Genomic DNA, 19,044 nt, shown 5'->3' on the forward strand with positions numbered 1-19,044 from the left:
TCAATGAAGTAAGAGATTTTCAATCATTTTTATTGAAGAAAACAGAGCTAAACAGAAAATTTAATCTACAAGCACATGAAAGAAGAGAACCATAACCATGTAAACAGGGGAAATATATATATATATTTACAGGTTAAACTGTTTATACCCTTAGATGGGAAAACAATATCTGTAACTCCTGTGAATTTTATCTATCACTGGGGTAGAAAGAGGGGAACATCACATAGACTGAGCATGTGATTGTGAATGGACTCTCAAGTGATTACATCAAAGAAAAAGACATTAAGGGGTAGGAAAAGGTTTCTATGGAAAAAGAGGAAAAGGAAGGTATAATGGGACAATTAGGTTACATGAAGTGGTGCAAGGGAAAGAAGGGAGGAGAATGAGCAATGTCTGAAACTTGATCTCATCAATTTTGATTTTAAGAGGGAGTAATTTAATCAATCTATTGGGCATAGAAATTTATCTAAGACAGCAAGAGAAGAAAGAGGAAAAGAAAAGGGAGCAATAAGATAGAAGGGAGGACAGAAACACTGGGGAAAAGATAAGAGAAGGGAGAAGGGTTGTTAGAAGATAAAGTAGTGGGTGAAAAGAATTAAAAATACTACTAAGAGAAGGAGGAAGGGTGATAGGAAATAAGGTATTGCATGGGGTGGGTAAAAATAAAACACAATGTCAAGGTGGAAAGAGAGAACAGAAGTATATATGGGGGAGAAAATAGAATGGAGGGAATCTCAGAGCTGGTAATCATAAGTGTGAATGTGAATGGGATGAACTCTCCTATGAAATGGAAGCAAATAGCAGAATGAATTAAAAAACAAACAATATATTGTTTACAAGAAACATTTGATGCAGAGAGACACATACAGAGTTAAGGTAAAAGACTGAAACAATTTATTATGCCTCAGTTGAAGTAACAAAAAAGCAAGGGTAGCAATTTTGATCTCAGATAAAGCAAAACCCAAAACAGATCTTATTGTTTAGGGACAGCTCAATTCTCTGAGAGCCTCCATGGTGGTGAGTCATAACATCTGAAGGAATTGCAAGGCAGCCTTTGTTGACACAGGTGTTGTGGACTAGGAATGAGATAAATTGGAGGCATAGGGAAGAGGAAAGAGATCACACAATACAACAGAATATTCATTCTCCAGCAGCCACTGTCAGGTGGCTCTTGTGTATTTCAACAGCTCTCCTGTATTACAACACTTATTAAAAGAGATAAGGAGGGAAAGTACATATTAATAAAGAGTACCTTAATAAAGTAGTAAGGATACAAAATGTTTATGCACCAAGCAGAACAGGCAAATTCCTACAGAACATTTGAAGCCAGTTATAGGAAGAAATAGACAGCAAAATTATTATAGTGGAGGACCTCAACCTCTCCCTCTCAGAATCAGACAAATCTAACCACAAATAAACAAGAAAGAAACTAGAAGTTAAAAGGATTCTAGAAAATCTAGGTATGATAGATATTCATTTTTCTAGAGAAATTTTCTAGAGAAAAATGAATAGTGATAGAAAGGAATACACCTTTTTCTTTGCACTACATGGAACCTACAGAAAAATTGACCATGTATTAAGGTATTAAAAACCTCATAATCAAATGCAGAAAGGCAGAAATAATAAATGTTTTGTTTTCAGACCGCAATGCAATAAAAATTATATTCGATAAAGGCCAGGGAAAGATACACTAAATACCAATTGGAAATAAAACAATCTAATTTTAAAGAATAAGTGGGTCAAACAATAAATCACAGAAACAATCCATAATTTCATTCAAGAGAATGACAATAATGAGAAAACATACCAAAACCTATAAGATGCAGCTAAAGCAGTTCTTAGGGAAAATTTTTTATTTCTAAATATGTGAATAAAATAGAGAAAGAGGAAATCAATGATTAGGGATGCAACTAAAAAAAGCTAGAAAAAGAACAAATGAAAAACTACCAATTAAATACCAAATTAGAAATTCTGAAACTCAAAGGAGAGATTAATAAAATAGAAACTAAGAAAATTGTTGAATTAATAAATAAAAGTAAGAATTAGTTTTATGAAAACAACCAACAAAATATACATTTGATTAATTTGGTCAGAAAAAGGAAAAGAAAAAACAAATAACCAGCATCAAAAACAAAAAAGGGTAATGTACCACCAATGAAAAAGAAATTAAAGCAATAATTAGAAGCTATTTTGCCCGCTTGTATGGCAGCAAGTTTGACAATATAACCAAAATGGATGAATATTTAAAAAAACCAAATTGTCCAAGTTAACAGAAGAGAAAATAAAATCCTTAATTCATACCATTTTAGAAAAAGAAATTGAAGAAATCATCAATGAACTCCCTAAGAAAAAATCTCCAGGGCTAGATGGATTCACAAGTGAATTCTACTAAACATTTAAAAAACAATTAATTCCAATACTAAATAAACTATTTGGGAAAATAGGTGAAGAAGGAGTCCTGCCAAATTCCTTCTATGACACATGATAACCTAAACCAGGAAAAGCCAAAACAGAGAAAGAAAATCACAGATAAATCTCCCTAATGAAGATTGATGTAAACATTTTAAATAAAATATTAGCAAAGAGATTATAGCAACTTCTCATCAGGATAAAACACTATGATCAAGTGGGATTTATTCCATGAATGTAGGTATCAGGAAAACTATTACCAAAATTAACCATATCAATAACAAAACTAATAGAAATTATATGACAATCTCAATAGATGCCATAAAAGCTTTTGACAAAATACAGCACCCATTCCCATTAAAAATACTAGAGAGCATAGGGATAATGGGAACTATCCTTAAAATAATAAGCAGTATCTATCTAAAACCAATTTCTGTTTCAAACAGAAACATTATTTTTAATGGAGAGAAACTGGATGCATTTCCAATAAGATCAGGGGTGAAACAAGGATGCCCATTATCACCACTATTATTCAACATTGTATTTGAAATGTTGACTTTAGTAATAAGAGAAGAAAAGAAATTAAAGAAATTAGAATAATGATGATGGAATAAAACTATCACTTTGCAGATGATGTGATGATATACTTAAGCAAATCCTAAAAAATCATCTAAAAATCTTCTGAAAGCAATTCTAAGCTTTAGCAAAGTTGTATGATATAAAATAAATCCACACTAATCATCAAAATTTCTATTTATTACTGACAAAGCCCATCAGCAAGAGATAGAAAAAGAAATTCCATTTAAAATTAATTTAGACAAAATAAAATACTTGGGAGACAACCTGCCAAGACAAACCCAAGATCTAGGAACACAATTACAAAACACTTCTCACACAAATAAAATTAGATTTCAACAATTGGGAAAATATCAATTGTTCATGACTATGCTCCAGGTAATATAATAAAAATGACAATTCTGTCTAAATCAGTCCACTTGTTCAGTGCTATACTAATCAAACTGCCCAAACATTATTTTATAGAACTAAAAAATTTATAACAAAATTTATCTGGAAGAAGAAAAGGTCAAGAATATCAAGGGAATTAATGAAAAAAAAAATACAAATGATGATAGCTTAACAGTACCAAACCTAAAACTATATTATGAAGCAGCAGTAATCAAAACAAATTGGCACTGGCTAAGGAATAGAGTAGTGGATCAGTGGAATAGTTTAGATACACATGAAACAATAATCAAGGCTTATAGCAATCTAGTATTTGATAACCCCCCCCCCCAAACTCCCATTTCTGGAAAAAGCACTCACTATTTGGCAAAAATTGCTGAGAAAACTGAAAAATAATATGTCAGAAACTAGGCATAGGCCTATATCTCCACCTCATACCAAAATAAGGCCAAAATGGATACACGATCTGGGCATAAAGGAGGATACCATAAGCAAATTAGGAGAACAAGTGATAATTTACCTATCAGACTTTTGGAGAAGAGAGGAATTTATGAACAAAGAAGAACTAGAGTACATTATGAAAGGCACTTTGATTACATTAAATTAAAAAAAGGTTTTGCACAAATAAAACCAACTGAAACAAGATTATAAAGGAAGTACAAAGCTGGGAAAAATCTTTACAGTCAGAATTTCTGATAAAAGTCTCATTTCTAAAATATATAAAGAACTGTGTCAAATTAATAATACAAATCATTCCCCAATTGATAACTGATCAAAGGATATGAACAGATAATTTTCAGATGATGAAATTAAAACCATTCATACTTATATAGAAAAAATGCTCTAAATCATTATTGATTAGAGAAATGCAAATAAAAAAAGTCTGAAATACCACCTTATCCTTGGCTAAGATGACATGAAAAAATAATAATAAATGTTGGAGGGATGTGGGAAAACTGGGACATTAATGCATTTTGTTGGTGGAGTTGTGAAATTATCCAACCACTTTGGAGAGCAATCTGGAACCATGGCCAAACTGCTATAAAACTGTGCATATCCTTTGACCCAGCAGTGTTATTACTGGGTCTGTATCTCAAAGAATTCACAAAAGAGGGAAAAAGACTTGCTTCTTTTTAGTGGTTCAGTGATTCAAAACAATCCCAATAGATTTTGGACAAAAAACTCCATCTGTATCCAGAACTAAAGAGACTGAATGTAAATCAATTGATGCTATGTTCACTTCTTTTTCTGTTTTTTTTAAATCTTTCCCATAGTTTTTTATCCTTTTCCTCTGATTTTTCTCTCCCAACATGATTCATAAAGCAATATGCACTAAAAAAATAAACTTACTAGGGAAAAAAAATCCATACTAAGGGGCAGCTAAATGGCCCAGTGATAGAACACCAGCTCTGGGAGTCAGGTGGACCTGAGTTCAAATCTGATCTCAGACACTTAACGCTTTCTATCTGTATGACCCTGAGCGAGTCACTTAAGCCCAGTTACCTTGCCAAAAAGAAAGAAAGAAAAGCAAGCAAGAAAGAAGCCCACATTAAGACTGGAATCAGTATGGTATAGCTCTAGAAACATATGGCCATCAGATTGTTCACAGAGGAATAAACTTATACTAGTCAAAAATGGGACTTGCTTAAAGCTACTAGGACAATAAAATTGGCCCCCTGAAGAAAACAGGGAAACCTAGTCTTTTTTTTTTAAGCATTTGGGTGTCATCAAATGGAATGTCAAATAGATATGTGTTCTCTTTGTTTGAGAAGGAAGAATTAGGAACAATGCTAAGAATTTTCAAAAAGCAAAATTTAGGCTTTATATCAGGAAAGACAAATAATTAGAGATATCCAAACGAAGATATTACATTAGGATTTGGTGCTACTCCCTCTTTCTTCACAAGAGTTCTTAACCCAACATCTGTGAATTTATAACTATCTTTGTGTTTTATTTTGTGTACTTAAAGAAATTGCTCTAAGGACTCTATGGGTTTTCCCAGACCATCAGACAGTCACATGTATAAGAACTCCTAGAGGTTTCCAAGGGAAGACTAAAAGCCCACTTTCTGGAGGTATTGTAAAGGGCATTCTCAGACAGGTATGGGATGGACTGAATTCCCATTTGACTCTAAGAGTCTGTGATTTTTATCATAATATATAAGTGTAATAGAAGTGATTTCTGGGAGTGAAAAAAATTCCTAACTTTGAAATGTAAATATAAGTTTTATATCTGAAAGCTAACTCTGATAGTGCTATTGCCAAAATATTGATTGACTTTTATGGCAATTTTATCCCTCATTTTGAATTTGTACTAAGAAAAATTATGAAATGAGACACACTATTCACATGGACACAGTTACTGTATTTCATATATTCCCTGGGTATCTATAAATATATGGATATTCACACTACTCATCAAACATAAGCACTTTTATGTTACTTTAGAAACTTGCATAAAATATAAATTAAATAGTATGGAGCATTTTTTTTAACGGATTCCCTCTATCAATACAAGTCAGAATCTGACACTTAATTAGTAGTTTTAGAAAGTTGTCTGAGGAATTGAAAGATCAAATATATTTGCAGATTACACAGCCAGTATAAATCAAAAACATTAATTGAACCTAGATCTTACAGACTCCAAGATTAGATCTTATTGAAATAATCAACAAAAATTTATTAAATGCCATCTATGTATCAGGCAATTATGCCAAGCACTGAAGGCTTAAACTGGGAGTGAGTTACTTGAAGGCAGGGCTTGTCTTTTCCCTTTTTTTGTATCTCTAGCAGTTTGCACATGGCAGATGCTTCAATAAATATTTATCAAACTGATCAGATGGCACTATGATAAGTTCTCTAGACTGTATATCATTTACTTTTCAATATTGAAACATAAATTATTTTTGAAAAATTAATGCAAGGTTATAAACTCATTTGGATATGATTTATCACAAATATAAAATATTTATATCTATTTTAAAAATTAACATATTTTCAGAAATACTTTTAAATAAAAGATATTTGAACTCAGAAAATTCCTATTTTTACCCAGAACACTGAAGATAAAAGTTATGTCATCATTCTATATATTCACTCTCTTATTCAATAAGCATCATTTACAAGTGAAAGCTAAAGTGAATTCATTAATAATTTTTTTCTCCAAAGATGACATTAACTTGTTATGAATGGTATGAGCACTAATAAATGAGCAACTATAAGTAATTATATATGACTAAACCCCATGCCAGCAAATGAGTAAGAATAATCACTTTGGGTTAATTTTCTAATTATCAGGAAAAAGTCTGATTTTAAAACAGGCATTATGTCTTAAGAACAAGCAATTTTAGAATTGTAGGATGAATGGATAAATGTGGAGACTGGGAGGAAAAGGTCACATGAGTAGGCGTTTGTTTGTCCTTCATAATGAACCAAACAACTACGTAGTATGAGAGAAATATGAAATTTGGAGAAATGTTATCCTTTATTTCTAAGAGAGAAAAAATGATCCCTCAAATAATTGAAAGTGAAGTTGCCTCTGGCAATAAACTGCCCACAGTTCAAGTTCTGGAATTACAGGGAGAGGAAGCCAAGGGAAGGAAGAAAGAGGGCTTTATACTCCCCCTCCCCCCACCTCTCCCTCTGCTATCTCTCCTTTTCTTGCTGTCTTTGTTTCTATCATTGTCTCTCTGTCACTTTCTGTGTATCTCTATATCTTTCCGTCTGTCTCCTGTCTCTGCCTTTGTCTCAGTCTGTTCTCTTTGCTTGTCTATCTGTCTGTTTTTCATGCTTCAAGCATTGGAAATATGACTAAACCAAGTTCCTTGCTTTGCTTGTTTTACTTACTATCTGTTTGATCTTAGGTTAATCAACCAACTTCTCCAGGTTTCAGTTTCCTCATTTGTAAAATGATGGGACTGAACTAGACAAAGGAATCCTGACATACACTATAGCTCCAGCTCTAGGATCTGTGATCTAATAATGGTATTTATTAGATAATGTTTGACCTTTACCAAATCACATTCAGTAAAATCATTGCTTTTGAATTCCTCTATCTCTTAGATACATAGTTAGGGTAGAAGATAATTTATATTCCCTCAGCATTTGTACTCATCATCAAATGGGGCAATATAAAAGTTAATGTTATAGATTAAAGAAATCCCATGTTTACTCATGACTATCTGATCTAATGACTGCAGTGGTTAGCATTTAAATGAATACAAAATATTCTCAAGCTACTTACTTTCCTTCTGAACTGTAGCTATTAATGCTGCCATCAGTAGATTCTCGACTTGGCTGCCGTACCATCTTCCTCATTTCAGCTGCCATGCCAGTTTCTGTGCTTCTCTGTATAGTGCTTTTCAATTTCTTGTGTCCAGATTCTAAGAAAAGGAAAGAGAGAGAGAGAGAGACTGTGAATTTCATCCAAACCAGATTTTTCTTGCATATTTGTTTTTAAAAATATAGAAGTAATTCTATGCACTGCTAGAAGATAATCAAGAAGGTATCACCCACTCAGGAAACAATCTTCCTCAGCAAAATTCTTGGCTAACCAAACTCTGAACTCCACTTGGCCTAAGAAGGATAGTTTACAATTGCTATTGGCCAATAATTCTCTCAAAAGCTTCAATGAGTTTTCAATGAACCTATATAATGAATGAACCTATATAATCATTGATGATGATAATAATTCTGATGGAAAACTGGATCTGACATGTGATCCATAATGTGGAAATACGGTCAACATATAATAATAATACTAAATAGCATGGTGACAACTTTAAAAGTTTGTGAAACACATCTTTCACTTGTTGTTGAAACAAAATTTGTGTGAAACACAAGTTATTTCACTTGACCTCACAACAACTTTATGAAAAAAAAAGAATTAAATATTTTAATAATGAGGAAACAGAGAGTTAGATAAGTGAAATCAGCACCAGAAATATAATTTGAAGACATTTTCCTAGTTTCATTTCTAATAATCCATTCAACATGTAATATTGCATTTCAAGGAAACCAGGACTGAGTTTGACCCCCAAAAAATAAGAAGAGAGTTGGATTATGACTTATGACCTTTAAAAAGAAACAAGTTGTTTAAAAGAAAGATGCATTCAAAGTTTAAACTCTTTCCCATCTTTGTCTCTTTTCTCCATAAAGCCATTAAGTGATTTTGAATAATAATGGGGTATTGATCACCAGCTGTGGATTATCACCTTAAAATTATGCAAGTCCAAAATGACCTCCTCCTGCTCTTTTGGATTCTAATCAAAACATGATCTTTCATAGTAATTAAGTGACACTTCTGGCTCAAATATATTATTTCCAAATGAAGCATGAACTTTACTGTACCATGAGTAAAACAGAGGATATGTTAATTAAGACATCATAACATATACATATAAATATGCATTTATATATTATCTTTATGTTTTTCCCTTTCCGTTTCTCTTCTCTCTGAGGTAGAATATAACACAATGATAAATAAAAAAAAAATACTTTGTAAGTGGTAATGGTTCAGTTCTCATAACATTCCTGTGAAGTAGATGTTCAATATGTATGACAATAATCATACCTATTAGATCTTAAGTACAATGTATCAGACAGATTTTTTTTTTTTTTGCTGTGGCAATTGGGGGTTAAGTGACTTGCCCAGAGTGACACAGCCAGAAGTCTTAAGTGTCTGAGGTTAGATTTTAACTCAGATCCTCCTGACTTCAGAGCCAGTGCTCTATCCACTATACCAACTAACTGCCCCAACTTTTTTTTTTTAATTATTCAAAGCATGGAAGAGTAAAGCTGGGTGCAATTTTTAAGTTACTCATGCAAAGATAATGAAAGTGAATAAAGTTCAAAACAGAACTAAGTTTTGTTGCAATACATTAGTCTTTTGTGGTCTTTTATAGGGCTAACTAACTTCCTATGTGCCAGAAATGTGCTAAATCCTTTATAAATGCTATGACATTTGATCCTCACAACCAACTATTCTAGGAAGTATGTGCTATTATTATTTCTATTTAAAAATTTAATGATCTGAGACAAACAGGTGTTAATTCAATTAATCAAAATAGTCAATTCAAATCCTTACAGTTTAATTAACCTTATATGTGCTTACCTATAAGAGAATCAGGAATCCTCTTTACATATAAAATGCATGTCTTTATAATACTAAGTTGTCTTTCTTGTTTACTTTTAGTTCTCAAAGAGGACTAATAACAACAAGAAGGTGATTTCTTGACTTACAAGTGAATTGGATTTAAGTGAGTGTGTAGAGTCAGCAGCTTCACGCTCTCTTCCAGATCCATATGGTTCAGTAAGACTGGAAATGGCTCAGGATGCAGTGGGACACCTTGGCCTTTTCAAGCTAAGGTCATTCCCAGAACTCAGTCTATTTGAGGCAATGCCCATTTAGTGATGAGGCTAAATAAGAAATGAGGCCAAAAATGGCCTCTTTTACCTATTAAAAAATCAATTTGGAAGGGGATTACCTTTTGTGAGGCAATATAACATAGTGAATAGAATACTGACTTAGAGTGCAGAAGATTCAGAAGAATCTAGCTTCTGAATTTGGGTGTCCCTTATCAACTAACAACTTCCCTTATTCTTAGGTTTTTTGTTTTTTTGTTTTTCAGTCTGTGAAATGAGGCTACTTTCTGGCTTACCTTATAAGATTGTTGTAAGATATACACAATGGATATCAAAATATATACTAAAAATGGGTTAATTGTGTTGAATTGTTTATATCTCAAGAGAGTCTGCTGAGAGTAATTACAGAATTTACTTTGTTTTAGATTAAATAAAATTCATTTTTCATTAAATTTGTTTTTATTATATCATGGTATCATAAATTCAGAGCAGAGTCTTCAAATATCTTCCAATTATCTCATTTTAGAGATGAGGAAAATGAAACCTAAAGAAACTAAGTGACTTGCCCACATAAGCAGTAGGAACCCAGAACCTTGGACTCTGAAGTTGGTATTCTTTTCCTCTGCACCACATTTCAATACCTTGGGGGAGCTCTGATTTCATCTCTGTGGGTTTTTCTTCCCCCGACATAGATAATTGTGAATCTATTGTTACTCTAATTGGGGACACCAAATTGACTGATGTTGACAAAGAAAGCCTTGACTTACTTAGTAAGGATAGTCTTTAGGTGACAGAAAGTCCATCACTACCCTATTAAGTCTTTCCAGTTTTGAAGGATGTATCATAGTTTTTCCTTGGTTGGCATAACTTTTGAGAACTCAGGTCCACCTCTGCTGCAATGGGTTATTAGAGTAAGATGTAGATGTAGAAAGGTATAATAACAATCACCTACTTCCTTTGTTACCCTGAGCAAATAATTTAACCACTCTGGGTTTCAGTTTCTTCCACTGTAAAATGACAGGATTAGTTTCAAAGGCCCTTTTAAGCCCCCAAACTATACTCCTCCTACTAATGATGGATGTGTTTTCAGAGTGCTTGGTGTCAAATCCAAACACTGATATTTACCACATTTGTGACACTGTATGACAAGTCTATAAAATGAGGGATTTGGATTAGATTATTTCTTACGTCCCTTTTTACTCTAAATCTAGGAATCCATTATTCTATGAAAGACAATTATTCAAATTTGATTGTATTTTTGTTAAAACAAAACCTTGTGTTACAGACAATGCTTTCTATAAAGAAAATAATTTGTGTAGTAAAATGTGTGCATGGCTCTTCATACAATTAACAGCTCAAAATGCTGAAGTCTTGTCAGATGTGGGTAGATTGCAATTTCAGAGACAGTGAAATAAATGCAAGGCTGAAGGGGATCAGTGAAGGAGAAATGGTGGTTATAAAGATAGTGTACTCTTGTGTAAAGAAAAAATAGTTTTTATAGTTTTATTTAAAAAAAAGAATCCCTCTGATTTATTGAATGACTTTTTAATGAAGTGAGAAGTCTTGGCATTATTGAGTATAGTTGACACTGTGAAGCTTGTCAGAATTCTGTCAGGAGAAAAGCAATTAAAGTTTGAGTCAATGAGAAGGGTAAAAAACAAATAAATAAATATCCCTTTACTGAATAGATTGAGGAAAGGAAGATTTCATTACTGAAATAATAATTAGGCAAATGCATATATATAAGCATATGTATTTGTGAGTATATACATGTTTCTTATTTTTGCAAATTCCATCTAATTCTTAATTGTTTAGCATCATTTTATTTTGTTTACAGTAAGATACGCTTTTTTAAAAAATGCAACAAAAAGTGTCCAGAGCTTAATTTTTGACATCTATACATAATGCCCTGAGAGCATGTGGTATTGTGGAAAAACCCTTGGACAGTAGAGCTCTTGCTTTCTTATTTACCATTTGTGTGTTCATTAATGATTCACTTTTTGAATCTTGGTAAAAATGAAATCATCCTACTTGCATTGCTTCACTCACAAGGTTGTGAAAATAAATAAAATGATACATGTGATGTGATTTAAGAATTATTAAATGCTATGTATTGTTGTTTAGTTGTTGCTGTTGTTGTTGGCAGACCTATAGTTTTACTGTTGTAGGGAATTCTTAGTGAGATAACCCATTTTAATCAATACAGATCACCAACTAGTTTGCAACTTAAGGATACAGAGAAAGGTCTACATCACTAAGATGTTAAAATGATTTACCCAGGATCACACAGTTTCACAGATAGGATAGGAACTCTGATCTTCTTGCCCTTGCCTCCATAGCGGCTTTCTCTCTGTTATATACTGAATATGACCCTCATAGTTGTTATTATTTCTACACATTTCTGAGGGTTTTAGATGGCTATACCTACTCCAGACTCAAAAAAGAAAGTTTTCACTACTAAAGCCCCTTTCACTTTCAAATGGCTAAATGATTATTGTTTTTGTCAATATAAATGATGCTAAAAATATATTACTATTTACTTTATCTTGGTATCAAAAGGACTATTAAGCTTTTCCATCTGCCCTGAAGCTACATACACACATACATATACATATTTATATGTATAGATATATCTATATATTCTAGCACATCATATAATAATAGTTTCATTTATTCTTTAATTTCTGTACTATTATTAAATACTTGTTATCTTCTGTTATCCATTGGTAGAAACCTGAAGGAGATAAAGCTTCTTGGATAAAATCAGGAAAATAGTTACAAATTATCTCAAACTTCAAAACTACATTAAATTATGGAGAAAATCAAACGTTTAAGCATATTAAGCATACTAAGCATACTAAGCAATAGATACCTTTAATATTGATGTAAGGACTAATTGACTGGGTTGTTATATATACTTTCCTCCTAGAGACAGAAAGTTGGACTAGAGGACAAAAAGGTTCTACCCATTTCAGAGATAAGACAAAGCTGTACAGTGCTATAGCAATTATATTTTTTAAATTTTTAAAAAGAAGAGTGGGTTTATGATTTAATTAGTATAGATTTACCTCAGTGAGGTAAATTCTTTCTCAAAATATGGATTGAAACCTTCTTTATTTTAGAGAGTTTCTTGGATATGCTCAAATATTTTAGTTAGGGTCAGATAGCTAGGATGTGACAGAGGCAGAATTGGCACCCAAGTCTTCCTGTTTCTGAGATCAGCTCTCTTCCCATTGCTTTTCTAAACAGCAGTAACATTGCCTGAGGGGTTAAAAATAAAATAAAACAAAAAACCCCCACCCTTAACAAGAAAATATTAAATCTCTTTATTCTTTATTTGGTTGATACTAAATACTCTCATTGTTGTAGTTACCATTACTATCTGGAATTTTTATTAGATATAATAGTGCCACACTATTCATTATTGAAATGACAAAATAATGTTCCTTTTGGTCCATGCCAAAGTTATAAATATCATTCATTACATGGGTGATAAGCTCAGTCTATGAAAATGTTGCCAGCCTGGTATTTTCTTTTTTGAAAATAACCCCTCAGTTTCATCATTTTTTTTCTGTTTTCTTTTCTTCTCCCTTACTCTTGTTCACTTAACAGTTTCATCTTTGTGAATATTGTGACAATACTACTTGTTCCCTGTTGTTTCCTAACCCCACTTTTTTTTTCCAAAAAGGAGAGAGTTAAAATGAAGGAAACAAAGTTGCCCAGAAGCCTAATATTGAGATACATAATATATTTTTATGAGACACAGAGAATGACCTTCACAGAAGATGAATGAGTAAACTTAAAGAAAGTACCACAAATATTTTCCAAACCATTTTAAATCCAGTGGTGCATGTTATCTCATTTATTTTTTTTTAATTCCTGCTACCCACAAAAGTACTTTATTTTATTAGTATGTGCTTGAAGTTCCCAACAAATCCTATTCAGAAAATGTAGTTTGTCCTGGATGAACCTTCATATTTATGCTTTAGAAAAATTTTCTTTCTATATTTTACCCTTGAGTAAGAAAACCCATTTATGAAATAAGACGAATTAACACTGCTCTATGAAACTTTCTCTTTCATCTGTCCTCTTTGTTGTCTTCACTTAGCCTCACATGCAATCTTTACCATAATAAGTAGTTGTCTTGAAAATAACCTTGATGTCTTCTCTCTTCTAAATGAAAATAATAAAAAGCCGCCTCAGCATGGAGAATTTGATTATTTCAATCCATTTAGCAATTGGGACTCAAAAAGATCCCACACAATATTAAAGTGAAGAATTTTACCAATTACTATAAAACACACAAAAAAAACAGCTTTTCTATGTCTGCAAATGCCAAGGAACACTGGGGGTTAGTCCTGGGAATGGAGTGGGTTAAGGCAAAGAGGAGTAGATTTAGTTTAAGAATACATGCAAATACTGACTTCCTCACTCCAGTTAAATCCAATGATGGATTTAACAAGCTTAAAGTTTATAAAACATACTTTGTGACCCACTTGGTTGTTATTTAAACATGATAGTGACTGCTGTTTATTTTGATTAAAAAGGAAATTAAGTAGATGAAAGAAGGAATTGGGAAGGAAGAAATTATCCCTTTAGTTTTTTGAGAAACAGAATATATACATACATGCATACGCACAAATATACATATAAACATATGCATGCATGCGTGCATGCACACATACACATATACATAAGCTGTGAATTAAAATATACTAAATGCCAGTGGGTAATCTTATATGAAAAGTGTCCTTGAGTTCATAGACTCATATATTTGGAAACAAAATGGGCCTTAGAGGCTATAGAATAGAATCCCTTCATGTTTACATATGGGGATGAGGCCTTAAAAAGGTTAGGTGGCTTGCTCAATGTCACACAGGTAGAAGACATCAGAGCTAAGATTGGCTGCTCCAATGCATCATGCTATTTATATTACTGCATTTATTATTCTGTTAAAGAGTACATTGAATTTGGAGCTAGAAGACCTGGTTTTGAATCTTAACTCTGCCTTTGTTCTCTATATAATCATGGGGAAGTTACTCAGACTTCCTCTTTTTATGCTTCACAACCTTTCAACATCCTTAACATACCTCTCCCCATTTCTTCTAGTCTCCTGAGATGAAGTGGAATTCTTTTTCCTTTAAGACTACTTTCCTTTGGGTCTTTTAATCTCATCCTCTCCATCTTCAAGACCTTGCTCATTTATCATTTCTCTACCCCACCCACTTCCTCTATTACCTTTCTATCAAATTTGTTAACTTTTGAAAAACAACAACAAACCAAACCAAAACCACAATTAAAAACCACCATCACAAATAAAAAAAAGTTCTCCTTTTCCTTTTCACTTGATGATTTTCTTAGATTACCTTTCTATATTTTTTGGTTCCCTTCATTAACAAACACACCACTCATTCCTCAACTTCCCACAGGAGTAACTATTCATTCATTGAATAGAGAGGGGAGCTTAAAGTCAGAAATAATGAAGTTCAAATTCAGCCTCAGACACTTACTAGCTATACGACCCAGGATATTTAACTGCTATTTGTATCAATTTCCTCAATTGTAAAATTGGGATAATAATAGCACATAACCTTTTCAGCATTGTTGTAAGGATTAAAAGGGATGGTATAAAATTGCTTAGAGCACAGTGCCTGGCACACAGTAAGCACTTTATACTTATTCCCTTCTTCCCTTCCTTTCCTACAATCTGAGGTTTAGCAATGTTTCCAATACTTTATTAAACCTGTCCTTTCCAAGGTCATCTCCAAGATCCTATGACTTCTCTTGGAAATACAATGATTTCTCCCTCCCAGCCCTTCAATTGTCATCTTCTTTAGCTGCAGCTTTTGACAGTCGACTACCTCATTTTTCTAGATGCTTCCCCTTTTGGTTAACATACCACTTTTTTTCTTGCCTCACATAATACCTGTTTCTTCTTCTCAAATCAGATTGATTCAGTTTTCTTCTTTATCATCTTAAATATATATGTTTCCCAGGGCTTTGGCTTTGACTCTCTTTCCTTCTCTTTCCATTCTATCTCCCTTCCTGATATTATCATCTGCTCAACTTGTCAAAAACAGAACTAAGCATCTTTGGCAATATCTTTCTAGTCCTCTGAATCAAATATTCAGATTTAGACCAATGTGGATGGGCATTAGAGAGAATTGACTCACATCTGGATAGGTTGGCAATTAGTTGAAAAATTTTTGGCCACAACAATCCATGAAACAAAGAAAAAAAGTAAATTGTATGTACCTCATTTTATGAATGTGAAAGCATATTAGAGGCGACACAATGAATAGTGAGTTGGGCTTGGAGTCAGGAATGCCTGAGTTCAAATCCAGGCTTAGACACTTACTGGTTGTGAGATCATGGGCCAATCTCTCAGTAACTTCCTATTATCATTCCTAAAATGATGATAATATTTGTCTCTGAGAGTTGATGTGAGGATCAAATAAGATAACATTTGCAAAGCACTTAGCATAGTGCTTGGTACTTTGGCAGTTAACAAAGACTTGTTTCCTCTCATTTTAAATTCAATGGAAAACAAATATCTCCCTATCCTAAAATCCATTCCATACTTAAATGAAGGAAGGAAATCTTTTAATACTTGATCAAACCTCTCAGAAAATAATGTCCACTACCATTTTTTTTTCTTTTTTCTCTACATCTTGCATTATGCATTATGTATAGAAACAGTTACTACTGAAAGCTAGCACCTCTGAAGATGGTTTAAGGGTGGTAGCTAGACTTAGAAGGACAACTACATCTTGCCTAATTAAGGTCACTGTCAATCCTCATAACCTGAAGGGACAACATAAATCGTCAGAAATAAGTTTCAGATTACTTTAGTGGACAAGCTGGACCATGTCAAGAATATTGTACAAATATGATTTAAAAGTGACTTGTATTAGAGAAATGTTTGAGGACATAAGAGGACTGTCAGAACATTCCTTTTTCTAAACAGAACAATGATTTAGATTAATCTAAAAATGATTTTAAAAACCCCAAAACACTACAACATAATTTTCTGGTAGGCTTATGCCTGCAACATAAAGTCCAGTATCAATTTTTCTTCAACATAGTTAATTAATATAGTTTTTAAGAATTAAATTGGATAAAATGTTGCAAAACTTGAAATACTATATAATGTTAGTCAACTAAGTACCTTCTATGAAGTAGGTCTTGTGTTAAGCACCAAAAATCTCAAAATTTAATGACAGTGTTCCAAACAAACGTGTGCAAATATACTGTATACAAGATAAGTGGGAAAAAGTCAACAGAGGGAAGACACTAGAAATAAGAAGGATTTGGAAAAGGCTTCCTGATGATGATAGATTTTAATGGGCATGTGAAGGAAATCAGGAGACAAAGTTGAATGAGGCCAGTCTCATTGGAAAAAAGAGGACTTAGTAGTCAGGAGGTTGTGAGAAAACTGAAAATGTAGAACATGCCAAACAAATGATTTTTTATTTGATCATGGGGATTAAATATGGGAGTCACCATTATTATAAGGATTATCACTCTTTGAAAGTCTACCTCATGACATTTTCAGATATATTTTCTATTGAGAACTGGCCACTGGAGAGTTTAGAGTAATGTATAGTCCTCAAGGTAAGGATATTTGAGATAAGTACTCTTTTGTGTTCTATCTTATTCTAGATAAATTTAGTGGCATTTCCCCCATAGTACTTGACTGAAGAAGAATAGTTAAAGGGATAGCATATCACATCTATTCTCCATTGCTGTTTCTGACTGATTTGTCAAGCACATCTTGGGAATTCACTTGCCTCCCTCTGACATGAATTTACTTATCTTCAAAATTGCAGCTAATGCTAAATCTCTTGCATGATACCATGAGAATCCCTGAAATGGGATGGGATTCTCATCTCACTGGAGAAAGATAGTAACTTTCTCCTGCCTACCATGGAATGGAAGCTGAAGAAAAAAAAAGGTCTGAGGAAAGGTTTTATTGGCTGTAATGATGAGAGCTGCCCTGTGTAACACATTTCCTGGTAGAAATTAAAAGAGGCATTTCAGACAAAGTACTAATTAATTGAGGAGATTACAGAGATGTCCTTAAATAACCAAAGAAATACTGGAAAGACTTTTTAACATCTTAGAATGTAAATTTCTTCAAATCTGGAACTCTTCCCACTGTTGACTTTATCTTCCCAGCTCCTTCCACAGTGTTTTACACATAGTAGGTAATTAATAATTATTTATTGAATAATACAACTAAACTCGATGTTTTTAGAAATATTTACCCCCAAGGCTTTAGAAAAAATATTTACTTGGATTTTAAAGTTTGCAAAATCTATTATAAATACTAACTCATTTTGTCCTCACAAGAACCCTGAGAAGTATATGCTATTATTATCCCCATTTTACATATGAGGAAACTGAGGCAGAAGTTAAACTGAGATCTGGATCACTCAGCAAATTTTTTGGGGACCAGATTTTAGGTTTAAAACTTTATCTGCTGTGTCATCTGTCTCTTCAGAAAAATGAACTAGCAATGAGAACATACCACATGTAATGAAGAGCAAAGAAATTAAAGAATGGGTAAAGATATGATTAAAGATTATCATTTAGCAAAGTGATTTATTCAACTCATTTTAGCAGGTTACTCATATATTATGGAAATAAATGGATTGGTTGAAATATTAGGAAAATGATGAGTGGAGAGAATCTATGAAGAATGAAGGAATTGTTGTATAACAGCACTGTCTATATAAGCAAAAAGTGAACCGGATAATAATAAAATCACATAGTTGTGAACTTGATACATGTATTAAGAACACCAATGGGAAAAAATAAAATGTATTTCCAATATTTTGAGGAAAACAGGGCACTGACTAGGTAATAATTTACAAGATTTTCTTTAAAAATGATATTGCTGCACAAATCAAATTATATAAGAATGGTTGACCTGAGAGCTTAAAAAAAAGTTAAAGAAGTAATCTATTTTTTCTTTGGAGAGTTATTGATTCTATTTGGCTTCCAGAATTAAGTACTATGGAAATATGAATGGTTGGGGGGAGGGGCAGGGTGGGAGGGGGAGAGGGGGGAGAGTCTGGGAGAGTAGATTACAAATACTGAAGACACTATACTATATTAGTTAATAGATGTATTCTTAAAGGAAGATAATAGTTAATTACTAACCAGAGGGATAGCTAGGAAGTGTAGTGGATAGAATGCCAGCCCTGAAGTCAAGAAAAACTGATTCAAATCCAGCTTTGGACACTTACTAGTTGTATGACCCTGGGTAAGTCACTTACCCTGTTTGTCTCAGTTTCCTCATCTGTAA

General features: G+C 32.9%; 1 protein-coding gene across 30 annotated transcripts in view; it reads right to left on the bottom strand.

The window, feature by feature from the left end:
- RIMS1 (regulating synaptic membrane exocytosis 1) overlaps window positions 1-19,044 on the bottom strand; it is a 695,397-nt gene that overhangs the window by 9,311 nt on the left and 667,042 nt on the right. For all 30 annotated transcript variants that reach the window (XM_031964645.1, XM_031964638.1, XM_031964642.1 and 27 more), the window contains one exon: window positions 7,615-7,753. In XM_031964645.1, the coding sequence (XP_031820505.1) occupies window positions 7,615-7,753 (139 nt within the window). The remainder of the gene's footprint in view (window positions 1-7,614; window positions 7,754-19,044) is intronic.

This window comes from Sarcophilus harrisii, chromosome 4, assembly GCF_902635505.1.
Source record: "Sarcophilus harrisii chromosome 4, mSarHar1.11, whole genome shotgun sequence".
NCBI classification, from domain to species: domain Eukaryota; kingdom Metazoa; phylum Chordata; class Mammalia; order Dasyuromorphia; family Dasyuridae; genus Sarcophilus; species Sarcophilus harrisii.